Below are 15,246 nucleotides of genomic sequence, written 5' to 3' on the forward strand. Positions count from 1 at the left end.
GGTTAAGAACCTTTTTGGCCCTTACAGAACACAGGAGAAATCTCAGGGACGGAACGCCCCCTGCCATAGCCTTTCATTAATATTTCTTAGGCTGTTGCTTTGAATATTTTACAGGGGGTTGCAAGGGTTTTTGTTGTTCCTTCTGATATGCTTCATATGGTATTATTAATTTATTTTATACCACTTTGAGAGGAGCTACTGAGCTGCAGTCCAGTCCAGTCCCAGGACTGCAGTGCCATGTGCACTGGGAGTTGTTAGGAAACCCCATTTGCATCCCAGAGCTATAATTCCCCTAATTGCCTGGGAAGAGGGATTGATTAGTAAACCCCTCTGGGAATTGTAGCTCTGTGAGGGGAATGGGGACCTCCCAACATCTCTCAGCGCCCTTGACAAACTATGGTTCCCAGGATTCTATGGCTGCTTAAAGTGGAATGATACTGCTTTAAATGCATAGTGCAGATGTACCCTAAGCTTACACAGTTAAGAAAGTTAATCAGGAGTGGAGTTTCTTGCAAAAAGACCATGAGCTCAGTTCTGCTCTTGTACTGAAGACAAATTCCTAGGCTCAGCATATGCTCAGAGACACGTCTCTCTTTAATTTTGAACTGTATGTATGTATTTTGCACCTGGCACCAGTTGGTAGATTTTGGGGTTCTAGTAAAACAATAAAGTAGGTCCAACAAGCCTGAAGCTTGAAAGATTGGATTGTAGACTACTTCTGGTGCACTATAGCCTTTCCCCCTTATAGTGACTTTAAAAGATAAAGGTAAAGGAACCCTGACAGTTAAGTCCAGTCTCGAACGACTCTGGGGTTGCAGCGCTCATCTCGCTTTACTGGCTGAGGGAGCCGACATTTGTCTGCAGTTTTTCCGGGTCATGTGGCCAGCATGACTAAGCTGCTTCTGGCGAAACCAGAGCAGCGCACGGAAACGCCGTTTACCTTCCCGCTGGAAGGTATTTATCTACTTGCACTTTGACATGCTTTCGAACTGCTAGGTTGGCAGGAGCAGGGACAGAACAATGGGAGCTCATGCCGTCGCAGGGATTCGAACCACTGACCTTCTGACTGGCAAGCCCTAGGCTCAGTGGTTTAGACCACAGCGCCACCCTATAGTGACTTAGTGGGCTATAATATTTCTCAGTAACAAACTGTTAAGATCACATAAAAATACATAATGTTAGATAAAATATTTCAGAGAGTGAAATAAATGGCTCTAAGGTTCTGATCCACCTCTAGCAATGTGACCTCCAAGAGAGATGCACATCACTTATTATATGCATTGGAGGGCATTTCCAGCTGGAAGACAGAGTCTTCCTTTGAAATTTGCACTTCTCTGCATTTTGCAGAATGCATGCTTCATTTGCAAAAGGTTGCAGGCTCAGTGTCCCTGGCATCTTCAGGCAGGACTAGGTAAGACCTGCTACCCTGGAATGCTTCTGCCCAGTGGCGTAGCGTGGGTTGTCAGCACCCGGGGCAAGGCAAGTAATTTGCGCCCCCTAACCCGTGGATTTGCACCCCCTAACCCTAACCCCCAGATGTTGCGCCCGGTGCGCCCGGCCCCCCCTGCACCCCCCACGCTACGCCACTGCTTCTGCCAGCCAGTGGGTGCCAGGCTTCCCCAATCTGGTGCTTTCCTGCTGTTCTGAACTGCAACCTCCATCAGCCTCAGACAGCATGGCCTGATGAAATGAACCTATGCTGCCAATTCTCATAGTAAAGGTAAAGGGACTCCTGACCATTAGGTCCAGTCGTGGCCGACTCTGGGGTTGCGGCACTCATCTCGCTTTACTGGCCGAGGGAGCCGGCGTACAGCTTCTGGGTCATGTGGCCAGCATGACTAAGCCGCTTCTGGCAAAACCAGAGCAGCGCATGGAAACACTGTTTACCTTCCCGTCAGAGCGGTACCTACTTATCTACTTGCACTTTGTGCTTTCGAACTGCTAGGTTGGCAGGAGCAGGGACCGAGCAATGGGAGCTCACCCCGTTGCGGGGATTCGAACCACCGACCTTTTGATCGGCAAGTCCTAGGCTCTGTGGTTTAACCCACAGCGCCACCCGCGTCCCAATTCTCGTAGTAGACCAGTATAAAGTAAGCAGCACATAAGCGGCACACAAAACACTAAAAAACCATTCTACATTCTAAATCTTAGGCAGCATGGCCAGCATGATGGGAACTGCAGTCCGGGGTTGGAAAGATGTGCCCCTCTGGACGCACAGGCCCCAGCCAGCGTGGCCAGTGGTCGGCGGGATGGGAGTTGCAGTTGGACAACATGTGGAAGGCCACAACTTTCCCCCATCCTTGCTGTGGTCCAAAACTTATGGAGAGCACCAGCCTGGGGAATACTAAATGACCCAGTGGCCTGACTCAGTGTGAATCTGTATGCTAACCCATAGATTTCAGATGTACAATAAGGAGCTAATGTCCCAAACTAAGTGAGATGTCTTCCAACACTAATCAAAACAGGGCACCATCTAGTGGCTATTGCAGCTGGCTGAAGATGGTGATGGGACGACCCAGCTGCCCAGAGTAGCACCCAGTTCATCAGAAGCACAGGGTTTTTTATATTTTAAAAACGGTCACAATAGATTTGTTAGGCCCCACTCCAACTCAAGCTAGCTGCGATTAAACCTCACTGAAGACACTGGGATAAGTAAATCACAGGTCAGTTAGATACCATTTCTTTTAAAAATGCTCAGTGGTGACCAGCCTTTTTGTCAGGTGATGCTGGACTTTTTGTCAGTCTTGTGGCAATAAGTTTCACGCGCTATCAAAGGCTTGCATATTATTTTATTTGTTCCTTGCCTCTTAGCTCATTAATCAAATGTTTAACTCAGTTTAAGCACATGTGCATATGACGAGAACAGAAATCATAGGTATCTTTTTGGGTATGCAAATGCGAGAACATAATTTTAAAAGCCAAAGCTACCTACTTATGTGTAATAAAAAAAAATTAAGGTCTCATATATATATATAATAAATGTTCATAAATGTACCAAGCAAACACGTACATAAATATACAAACCACACGTATGGAGCAGCACAGGAAGACAGTCCTGAAACCATTTTGACTCCCAAAATTGACCAAATGTTTCTCTGCAAGGAAGGAGGGGGTGAGGGAACCTTCCCATTGTCTCAGGAATTGAGTGATCACCAGCTCAAAGGAATGGCCAGACTACCAGAAAAGGCAACCAGATAAGGCATTAGCAGATAACCCGGCAGACAGGAAAAACAACATTCAAATTTCTGTTGTAGACCGCCTTTTCTGTGATGTAGGTATGATGTATCTGGGGGGTGGTCTTGGGCTACACCCTTTCTGTGATCTATGTATGAGGTTTCTGGGGGTGGTCTTGGACTCCAGGACGGGCAATTTAAAATGTCTGTATAAGGGCAGGCACACCTTTGTTCTGGGTCCTCTTCCTTTCTCCTGCGTGTGAGGGGAGCACCCTGTTGCAACAGTTCAATAAAGATCAGGCTTACTAGCTGCCTTGCTTCTCAATATTCTCTGGTTGGCCTCTGTTATTTTCTGCTACTGATGGAGAACCTACAAAGGACTCTATAAGGGCTCTAGTGTCCCCCATAAGGGAATAAGGGCAGATTTTGCTGGAAGTAAAGGTCATATTTAACATTTTAAGTCCCTATTGCAGTAACATAACATCCCAAAATAATTAAATAAGCCCTTGTAGGTGGATTGAGCAGTAGAGGCAGCTGCTCAGCTGGGCAGCAAATTGTCAGTTATTTAATGTGTAATAATTTGTGTGATTTTCTGACCGAGGTGTGAAAATAATTTGCCCAGTCTTGGGTTCTCTTTGGCTTGGGGTGGAGAATTGCATCTTCATCTCAGGCAACAAAATGCCTTGAGATGGTCCTGCCCAACAGATCAGTCACCCAAAGCTTTAATTATTTTTTTTATAAAGCACGCTGTGTTCAAAATCCTCTCATTTGCAAATTCCTGTTTAGAGACAGCATATACCTGATGCCAGGTAGGAGCAGTTTCCTTGTCACCAGAGCTTGATGGGGGCTAATAAACCGAAGCTCAATCCAGATAAGGCAGAGACACAATTGGGTAATGGTCCAGGGAAGTGGAACTTATGCCTGCTCTGAATGGGATCTCACTCCCCAAAGGACCACGTTTTCAAGTGTGCGCATGCATGTATGCACTACATTGCTACTGGTGTTCAGATGGTATCAACAGCTCTGCAGCACAACTCACCACAGCACCCTTGCTAGGGGGAGATGACCTAGCCAGTGATATAAAGTAATATCCAGGCGTGATTACTGTAATTCATTGTGTGTGGGGCTGTCCTTGTGTGTTCAGAAACTACAACAGCTACAAAATGTAGCAGCTGGATTGTTGAGCAAGATCGGTCACTGTAAATGCATCCTTCAGTCTTAATCACTGTCATATGTAAGCTGCGTACAGGAGACTCAATACAAGGAAACTAAAACCAAGTCAAAACTATAAAATCAGAGTTCAATTAAAAAGGCTGTTGGACAGCTCAGTTGACAGAGCATGAGACTCTTAAGCTTAGGGTCATGGGTTTGAGCAAAAGAGTACTGCATTACAATTCTGTGATTACAAGACTGTTCTCCACTCAAATATTCCTGCATTCCTGGGGGCTGGACTAGGTAACTCTCGTGGTCCCTTCCAACCCTACAATTCGTTTACAAAAGGTCTTCAGTAAGCACCAGAAGTTCAACAGGGAGGGGGACTTGTCTGACCTCAACTGGAAAGGAATTCCACAAAATGGGACCTCCAGTACTGAACACAGCTCCTTGTGGATATGAGCTAAGGGGGCCACTAGCAGTGACTCTCCTGAAGACCTTGGTGACTGGAATCGGGGCAAGTTATTCAGAGTCATGTATACGTGCATATACATTCGCACGCCAAAGTATCATGTATCATTACACCTTGAGGCAAATATGGAAAGATGGAAATTTGTCTTACCACTAATTCCCTTTTAAAGGTGCTGTCGGAGGACATTCCCGATAGAATTCACCCTCCCTGAGCAGTTACGAGTTACTCTGGGGATGAAAAAAGGGGCAAGAGAAGGACATGGGGAGCAATGTCCTCCAGCAGTATCTGGCAAACTGGGCTTTAGGTCCCTTAACTAAATTGAGAGCCAGGGCAGAACGTTGGACTGAGACCTGGGAAACTAGGGTTCTAATCCCCATTTGGTCAGCAAGCTCACTGGGTGATCTTGGGTCAGTCCACTGCTTCGGAGCCTAATCTACCTCACAGGGGTGTTGTGGGGATTAAATGAAGCAGTGGAGGGGAACCAGGTACGCCACTTTGATCTCCTTGATCTGGTTGGGTCAGAGGTCTCAAAGAAGATGGTTAAATTATTGACGTATACAACAACAACACCCAGAATCTTAACACGCACAGAACTAGAAAGACAAGTCCATTGAAAGAAGAATAGCTCCTAAAATTAATGGACTATTCAGAACTTGCAAAGTTAATGGCAAAAATAAGCTATCAATATGATGGATAATTTACAGAAGAGTGGAGGTCTTTTTCGGATTATTTTTGGGGGGAAATATCACAATCAGATTCGATAAAGGCAGGATATTAATGCAATAAAACAGGGGTCAGCAAACTTTTTCAGCAGGGGGCCAGTCCGCTGTCTCTCAGACCTTGTGGGGGGCCGGACTATTTTTTTTGGGGGGGGGGAATGGACAAATTCCTATGCCCCACAAATAACCCAGAGATGCATTTTAAATAAAAGCACACATTCTGCTCATGTAAAAACACGCTGATTCCCAGACTGTCCATGGGCCGGATTTAGAAGGTGATTGGGCTGGATCCGGCCCCCAGACCTTAGTTTGCCTACTGATGGAACAATAATAATAAAATGAACAACATAAAACAATAATGCATAACTGGACCTCGATTCTGTGCTCGATTCTGTGCTCTGAATGAAGCAATGAAGCCCCATGAAGTAAAAGCAGCAGCAGCAGCCCTGAATTGGTGGAGTCAAAAAGGCAGCAACCTAAATGCCTTATGAAAACACAACGAGGAGCCATCATGCCTTTATAGAGTCATTATATTCCCACCATTTATTCGACCTACTTTGCAAAAACCTCCCACAGAGCTAGGGCCTATTTATAGCCTCTCCCTTTCCCCACAATATTATGTATATTTAAAACTTGGTTGGCGCTCAAGGCAGACATTCCATAAATAGTTACTGTTTACCCACCTACTTTGACAACCTCTTGTTCTGTACACAGAATGATTCCAAAAACACTTTATTTGGGATACAGACAAAATGGAGACAGTGATTCCTGAACAAGATCAGCTGAAGACATTTGTACAAATTGTTTTGGGGTTGTGATGTTGTCGGCAGGCGTCAAACCTGAAAGATTGTTTCCACTTGAGCGGTAATAAATGAATAAAGATTAAAACTTGGGGTTTAGTAAAAAAAAAAAAAAGTGGGAGGGAGGGAGCATGATACATGTTTATAAAATTATTCCTGGTATAGTGGGGCGTGGAGAAGAGATAAACATTCCTCTCTCACAATCCTGGAATTTAGGGGGTCACCCAGACAAGTAGAAAAATCCAGTGGATAGTTCCTTCGTGCAATGAAACAACTTTTGCAGAGTTCCCTAAAATGGGCTCTAGTTCACATGAATCAGGAAATTTCATTAAGAATACTTCTATCAACATAGCTAAGCAGAAGTTCAATGCTCAGGGGCAGTAGACCTCTCAGTACCCTATACAATGCACAAACAAGAGAATCACAGAATCATAGAATTGTAGTCGGAAGAGATCCAGATAATTATTTCTGCTTGTGAACTCTCAGAGGTGTCTGGATTCAGATTACTGGATTATGATTCAGCAAATCATAATTTGCTGTGCTCTTTAAATCTAAGGGTGTTTTAATCAGTTACTTAAAAACATGTATTTTGTGCCATTTTGAATGTCTGCAATATTAAAAGTTATGCCAATACAACGACCATAGGTGCTATAACTTTAGCAGAGTGACCCTAATGTCCGGTTACATTCAGCTAAATCCCATTTGCTTCCCATAAAACATTCAGAAGGGCTTTCATTTAGATTACCGTATTTTTCGCTCTATAAGACGCACCAGACCACAAGACGCACCTAGTTTTTGGAGGAGGAAAACAAGAAAAAAAATTTCTGAATCTCAGAAGCCAGAACAGCAAGAGGGATCGCTGCGCAGTGAAAGCAGCAATCCCTCTTGCTGTTCTGGCTTCTGGGATAGCTGTGCAGCCTGCATTCGCTCCATAAGACGCACACACATTTCCCCTTACTTTTTAGGAGGGAAAAAGTGAGTCTTATAGAGCAAAAAATACAGTACCTTGCATAGTGCATTGCTAAAAAGTAGATCCAATGCTGACTTTTTTTGAGTCAGCTCTCTGTGTTAAGTCCCAATACATGTTTTTTAAAAAAAGAAGTGTTTTGCATAACTAGCTAATTTTGTGCATTCATCTGCTGAGCTGAGCTCAGCTTTTCAAAGGGCTCTCTTTGGATGAAGCAGCTCCACTCTTGGCCTAGCTGGCTCGGTTTTAGAAAATCTTAATAAAACACCAACGCTTTGTAACACTGCGGTCCAATGTTATCTGGGAAAAGCAAACCACTTGGAAGGCAAAAATAAGATGCCTGAACTTAGCTGGTGACTCAAATCCAGCTAAAGTTAAGTCTTGATTAACTCCAATTGCAACCAATTGGTTCCATGGGTTTCAACTGAACTAACAGCGCAGTCCCATAGAGTATACTAATAAGTGAGTCCCGTTGAATTTAGTAGGACTCACTCCCAGGTATGTATAGGATTGCAGTGACGACTAATTTTTGCCGGATCGGAACCAGTGAGGTATACTTCTAAGTTTTTCAGTCACACGAGGGGTTCTGAGCATACTGATAACAGCTAATTTATGTACTTCTCACTGAGCAAGTAGGGAGAATGTCTTCCATGCCCTCTAACTTCAAAAATAGGCTAGAGATTCACTATTAAAAGAGAAAGCTGAAAAAATCATGGAAAAGGGTAGGCCTCTGCAGAATCCCCCCTCCCTTTCACCATGGCTATGGTCCTGACTCATAGACACACGCAAAAACACCCCGCTTTGGGTTTCTGATCTGACCAAATGCAAATATTGAAATATGGTTATTTCGGAGTTATTTATTTTAACATCCTGGGCTTTACCTAAATGGTGCCCATGTAACTCTACCAACCAGAGAGGTGGGGCTGGCGAGTCTGATGTTACTGAGCTGGATAGAACACTGGCCTAAATGTTGCAAGTCTCTCCTTGTGACGTTCTCCAAGCCGAAAATACAGCCCAGCGCTCCCAAGTGATAGGCGGAACGCCGGCACTTCTTACTACATAAAACAGAAGAACTGGCAGAAAGCATACAGATGTTTCTAGTTTAAAATCTCCAGCTTTCAGTAAAAGTTGTTTCCTTCTTTGAAAAAAAGCTTTTGTTTCAGTAAATGCAATTTTGGAAAAATGAAAGGTCCCCCCCCCCGCTCCTCTGGCTGTCGAGTTTCCCCTCCCCTCCCTGGAAACGTTTTGGCAATAGGTGAAAATAGGAAGACGCTGATTCTTGAACCGTGAGTGGGTAGGCCAACCTTCCTCAACCTTGGCTCCCCAGTTATTGTTGGACTACAAAGCCCATCATTCTAGCTAGCAGGACCAACTGAAAAGCAAGATGGGAGAAGCTGGTGGACGCACTTCATAAAATCACAGAGTTGGGGAATCCTTTGCTCAGTGAAAGAAACCCTCTGCTTGAGGATTTTTCTATCTTCTAAGCTGCTTTGTGAGCAAAAGCAGCATATAGAAACAGGTCATTTGCACCCTTGGCTCCATTGCTGTGAAACTCCCGCTCTTCTCCCTGGGAAACCTTCCTGGGCCCATCATTGTATGCATTTCATTACCAGGTAAATTATATACTGTTTTTGGAAGGCCTTTCAGAGATGTCGATTGCCGAGCATGATTTATTATTTGCTGCTGAGGAAGCAGGAAGAGCTTTAGTTTTTCCTGATGGGGCTGATGTATCATTGCTAGTGTACTGTTGCGATTACATTGTTTCCAGATTTTAACTGATGGTTTGTTGCTGTTTGGATTGTTTTAATACTTTGTTGTTGCTCTTCTCTGTTTTGGGTAATTTGTAGAAGAAGGTTACACATTACATATACAGTATAGCCATTTTCTGGCACTGAACAGGAGCCCTGATTTTGAAGTATGATTTCGCTAGCATTTGCCAAAGTGATAAATATTACAGGGGAAAGGGAAGGACTACAGAAAACGCAAAACACTGCAATGCATGGTGCTTTTCCATCCTTTTTATTACTACATGGTAACTTTTCCACACCAAGTACTGAAAAGGATTTCCAAAGATGGTAGTTTATAGATCTGGAGGACACAAAGGAGTATTGATGGATGTACCAGACTGCAGTCTCCAGGACATCAATAGACCTTCATAGTGCCTAAAAGAGTCAACCACACAAGGATTAAGTTCAGTATAAAACCATCTCCTGTCTTGGGCCTATTCTGCTGTTTCAGCAATGAATCATGGCTCCTCCAGTTCTAGGCTTGCTGACCCATATTTAAAACCTGAAAAGAAAGCTCAAGAGTAAAAATGCTTCTTGTCTTGTGACATTCAGCAGCTCAGTGTCATCAGGATGGGACAGCCTGAACTGCAATAACTTGCTTTCTTAATTGACCCTTGCAGACGGCACAAAGGAAACCCTTGTAATTTGGTTATATGATTGATTCCCTCCCAATCTAAAGACCTAGGCGGCCAGCAGGTCCTGCTAGAGATGTAATGGCGAGGATTTCCTGACTACTTTCAATAAGCGACAAGGCCAGAAAAATTAAGAGCGTTCAACGACTTTCAGCATTAGATATCTCACTGTAGTTTAATCCAACTGTTCCAGGCAAGCCTCAGAATTTGTTACCTTAGAAGAACACTTTCAAAACATTGACTTTTCCCAAGATGTGCAGTCGTGCAGTCAACAGTCCTTTATTTAAAGGTTGCAAAAAACATTACAAAGAATTCACCTTCCTTTGACTAATATATCAAAAACAAAGAAAAGCCCAAGCACAGCATAAAATCGTATTTACTCCTATTTTCAATCACCTTCCAATTTTCTTAATGTTACACTGAAAACGTTGATAATTCAGTCTTCATATTGCCTCTTCCCCAAATCTGTGTCTGTGCAAAGTCCTATGAACTCAGATGCTATGCATGTCTCTCTACATCTGCAATTTTAAATAAATATGACAAGGATTTTAAGTTCCAATTGTGCAGAATGCCATACAGGACCTTGCTTAAGGTGGAAGGACACACGATTCTAACATTTGTCAGGAGGTTTTGTTTTGTTTTTTTAAAAAAGAGCAAAACATTCCACATAAAAAAGAGGTGTGTCACCATCTCCCTCCAATACATAATAAAGTGTGCCACATTTACCATGCTGGGCAAGGTAATATACTAATGTATGTCATCAGTTCCTTTTTCTCTGAAGCCTGGCATGCCGTTCTGTGCATTTGAAGGTAATCACCATAAGCCCACATTCCATGTGAAAAGTTTACATTAAACATTTCCCTCTATTCTCCCCCATTTGCTGGCAAACACGGCATTTGCCCATTCCCTTTAAACCAGGGAGAATGAAAAAGTATATTGTAGGACACTCTTTTTAAACATTCAGAGATGTACGCATAACTGCACATCTCTGGCAAAAACCTGAAAGTACAGTAGGCGCACCTCTGTTCTGCTGAATTTTGATCACTTTCCCGCACCCTTCCAAGGAGTCCATGAAAATGTGTGAAATACAACACCAAAACTCTGGAAATGAATGGGCATGATCCGGTGGGAGAATCACCTGCACAACCCTTATTGAGATGGATACATTTTTTATATTTATTTTTTGCAGACGGCACTCCTTGTGGGCTGCTCTTAATTCTGTTAAACTTTCATTAAGTATTAGTAGCCAGAAAGACAAACTTTTAGTGCCTTATCAAAATCATGCTGAAAATCCTCCCTCATTGTAGAGGTCAACCTTATCAAAATCAAGGATTTATCCTTCCTGCCTCAATATGAAATAGCATTAATGCTGTAATATTTTTAAATTGCATCAGTCAGACGTTTCAGTTCTATACAACGTTAAAGGGGGGAGATTGTTCTGATGATCAAATGAGAAGCCCATAGCAACAACAAAAAAGTAATAATAATAAAAAAGTGAAGCACAACCAGAAAGCTTGAAGGAAACCAGCTTGCAAATGCTGACTTCTCAAATCAAAATACTTCCCCCCACTTTCCCATTTTACATTTTTGTTCTTAAGTTTTTTTAAAAGCTGCTCATTGCTAACATCTTGCTTTATCACCCCCCAAGCTCAGAGCCGCTAGAAAAAAATCTCTTGGTTTTTTTTTGTTTTCGTTTTTTTACAAATATATAAATAAAAGCATACAATCTTGTGAGAGCTCCCCTATTATTCTGGTTCCTAATAAGCCCCCTGAAAATGGCAGCGGGGCTGTACATTAGTAACAAACTTCCTGTTCCATAGGTTGAAGGGATGCATTCTGGGAGGGGGTGGGCGGGCCATGTATTTGTCTCCCCTTCAGCCAGAATCCATAGTAAAGAGCTGGATGTCTTGTGGGCTCCAGTAAAGTGCCACTGCAGAATTGTATACGAGGGACCAGACGTAAGGGATGAAGAACTCCTCAGGTTGTTCCTCTTCCACGTATTTAAACTTCAGCTCTGGGAATTTCTGGAAAGGAAAGGACAAGCAGAGAATGAATGAATGCATGAAAGCCTGATGGAGACCCGAGAAGTCGAATCATTTCTTGGTGAATGCAACACGCGAGAAAGGAATTAATTCTTCGGGCCTAAAAGGAGCAAGTCGAGGAAGCCGGCAAGCTATTTGCTTTCTGGGAACACAGATCGGCTGCTCGATTCCAAGGTTCTTATGTTTTGTATCTACCCAATGTTCAGAACGCACATTCCAGTGGGAGAATGGCAATTATGCTGCCCTTTGTTCCTCGTAATACTTTCCCATAAAAGTTTATGGGGGGAGGTGGGAGGAGGAGGAGAAGAAGGCTGGCCTTGGGTCTTCTGCGTTGCTTCCATTCTGCCCAACCAGCTCCTTCCCTCCCTCTCGTCCTGTAAGCGTTGTCCAAAATGTATCAGTTGCAGAAGCACTCAATACCACTGCTCGTATTAGCCTTTCGGAAGAAATGCATCAAGAATCTTCCTACCGTGCTCCTCACTGGGCCTGGGACCAGCAGTCACTTTCTACAGTCCCCCCTTGGTATTTATTCTGCAGCTACAGCCAAAACCAGGCTTCCTCAACCTGGTGCCCTCCAGATGTCTGAACTACAAATCCCATCACTCCTGGCCAAGAGCCATGCAAGAGCCACACATGTTATTTCATGTTGGGATGCCCTTAAAGGGGAAAAACAAAAATTAATGAGCTCCCCCCCTTTCCTTTCCTTTTTTTTTTTTTACTGACTTCTAAATACTGCCTGTGTCAAGGGCTTGGCGGGAGTTCAGACAAAAGCCACATTTCAGCCATCAGTTCGAGCGAAGATAAAACACGTCCCACTTCGTTATTTATAATGATGTGGCCAAGGCTAAGTACAAACTGCCGCACTGTGACAGAAGCAGAGTGAGGCTGGCAAATAACGGGCAGTGAGAGAAGGCAAAGGCCCAATGGAGAGAGTCAAGACTTCTCCTGGGGGCTGGATCCCATATTACGGAGCGGTCTTAGGCCAGTCGCTTCCTCTCACAAGTCCTCCAATTTATTGTGCTTCAATGAACTACCGTATTTTTTTGCTCTATAAGACTCAATTTTTCCCTCATAAAAAGTAAGGGGAAATGTGTGTGCATCTTATGGAGCGAATGCAGGCTGCACAGTTATCACAGAAGTCAGAATAGCAAGAGGGATTGCTGCTTTCACTGCGCAGCGATCCCTCTTGCTGTTCTGGCTTCTGAGATTCAGAATATTTTTTTTCTTGTTTTCCTCCTCCAAAAACTAGGTGCGTCTTTTGGTCTGGTGCGTCTTATAGAGCGAAAAATACGTTAGGGTTTTTTTTTTTGTTATTGCGAACTGCCCTGACGTGTTCTTTTTTTATGAAGAGCGGTATTGAATTTTTAAAAAAAATAATTAAATGTGGCTAGAGAATCCTATCTCCACCTCTTGCCTTCTTCTGCAGCTGCTGTGAAGGTGGGTGACACAGCGCTTGACAGACAAAAGCCTGCCATGCTGCGCCAGAGTTGCTTTTGAGTAAACATGCACAGGGGCCAGGATGTAAAAGTCAAGACCCAAAGACCAGCATGCAATCTGGAACTGCTGACTATATAAAAGAGGCTATCGATGGGCACAGTTGAACACTTCAAAGTTCCATAAATTCCAGTGGGAAAGATTTAGTCACATGGTGGATCGTTCCCTAAACAATGAAGCAAAATAATAAAAATGTCTTCCTGTCAGATGAATACACATGAATACATTGTGGACGAACGGTGTGTGCACACGTGTGTTTGTGTCATGACTAAATTAAGTCCCACTGGTTTCAACAGTCTAATTATGACAAAATCTGGATCTAACTCACAGATGACCTTCTGAGCAGGCTATCTGTTCTGATCCCCAAGAAGCCACCTTATATATTTCCAGGCAATTATCCTCTTTGTATTGATCAAGGCAGGTGCTGGCAGGTGCCAGTGTTGGCATCTTGAGAGACAATGGAAGAGGGCACCATCAGGGGTAAAGTCAAACTGCTGGTGAGTTTCAGTGCCTCTAGAGACCAATACAGGGACTCTCCCAGCAAGAAAGGCAACCCATAGTGCTCATATCATACTTAACGCCAACAAGGTTGAGCTTATAACTTGTAACTGCTGTTTCCCGTGATGTTTTTGCAGCATTAGCAGCACCCAAGTGACCTCTCTGGGACACAAGCCTGGGCAGGATACGTAGGAGTCCTGGGCTGCCCAGGCAACAAGACCTCACTGCAGGCAATTCAGTTTCACTGTCACATGAACTCACCCTGGAGGGAAAGCCCTCTTCTTGTGCCACCTTTTCTCCAAAATGAAACTGCTCAGTCCAGTCTAAGCCTCCTCACCCCATTCCCTTGTAAGGCTAACATTATTTGCCTAAACAACCACAAGAAGTCCTGTCCTTCCTTCCCGAGAAAAGCTGAGTCTGAGCTGGTGGCTGGAACAGGACTATGTAGCTAGACAGGTCCAAAGTTTACCAGACTGTCTGAGCCATCGAGTCTGCGATAGAATGCAAAACCTCAGGAAGTCCCCATGAACAGATGCAAGAGCAGCAGTTTCACTGCTACTTTCGTGCATAACCCCCATAGGCGCCCAAAAGATCATGCAGATAGCAGGAGAAGATCATAACCCTTTGCTCCAGAGGGTTTAATGCTACTCAGAATCAGGAGGCCACTGCAGTACATTAAATATCAGCTTACAGCCTCCACCAAGGACCTCCTGTGCTTTGCAGTGCCCTCCTGCTTATCAGTATTTATATATTTAAAATATTTCTCTGCCATCCTTCCACCATTCAGCCTTCAAGACAGCTAGTGTAGAAATGCAGTTCAGGGGGAGAAAACACAAAACAGATCAGAACAAAAACTAGACTGAAGTTAATTTTTTAAAACTTCATTGGATTAAAAGGGAACCTTATTTAAATATCTATCTATCTAACCTGATGCTGAAAAGAAAAGGAATAAAAGAAAAGAGTAGGTCAACATCTCTGGGGAGAGCACAGCACAACTTGGGAGCCATGACTGAGAAGCCACACATCAAACCATAAAAGGTAGGAGCACCAGAGCAGGGTGTCAGATGACCACCTTAGCCAATGGGCAGATAGATATGGGTGAAAGTGGTTTCCAGGTAGCCTGGCCCTAGGCTGTTCAAGACTTTATAGGTCAACACCATCTCTTCAAATTCTGCCTGAAAACCAACTGGGAGCCACTGGAGATTTTTGAGCAATGGAGTGATATGTTCCTAGCACAAAGGCCATCCTTGTTGTGTCACATTGTGCTGGAGGTCTGATTCATCTAAGTTCAGGCTAGATCGTTCTGCGTAGTGGCACCTGTCTTGTGAAGCATACTGTCCACTGACGTTAGATAATCGCCAATGTTGCTCACCTTTCGCCAGATGCCAAAAATATAAGAACAACAACAACTACTACTACTACTTATTATTTTTACCCCAGCCACTCTGGGCAGCTTCCAACAAAATATTAAAATACAGTAACGCATCAAACATTAAAAGCTTCCCTAAAC

At 43.7% G+C, this 15,246-nt stretch overlaps 1 protein-coding gene and 1 long non-coding RNA gene across 9 annotated transcripts in view; one reads left to right on the plus strand and one right to left on the minus strand.

Annotated features, from left to right (window-relative positions):
* Positions 1-5,906: 5,906 nt before the first annotated feature.
* On the plus strand, positions 5,907-10,339 carry LOC310744538. Its single transcript, XR_014539616.1, has 2 exons — positions 5,907-7,062; positions 7,319-10,339. It is a non-coding gene; the product is annotated as an uncharacterized lncRNA (long non-coding RNA).
* Positions 9,282-15,246, minus strand: part of DYM (dymeclin) — a 172,146-nt gene continuing 166,181 nt past the window's right edge. For all 8 annotated transcript variants that reach the window (XM_083575620.1, XM_083575622.1, XM_083575616.1 and 5 more), the window contains one exon: positions 9,282-11,726. In XM_083575620.1, coding sequence (XP_083431746.1) covers positions 11,577-11,726 — 150 coding nt within the window. In that variant the 3' untranslated portion in view covers positions 9,282-11,576. The remainder of the gene's footprint in view (positions 11,727-15,246) is intronic.

This window comes from Podarcis filfolensis, assembly GCF_964270895.1.
Source record: "Podarcis filfolensis genome assembly, chromosome: 11".
Lineage (NCBI taxonomy): Eukaryota > Metazoa > Chordata > Lepidosauria > Squamata > Lacertidae > Podarcis > Podarcis filfolensis.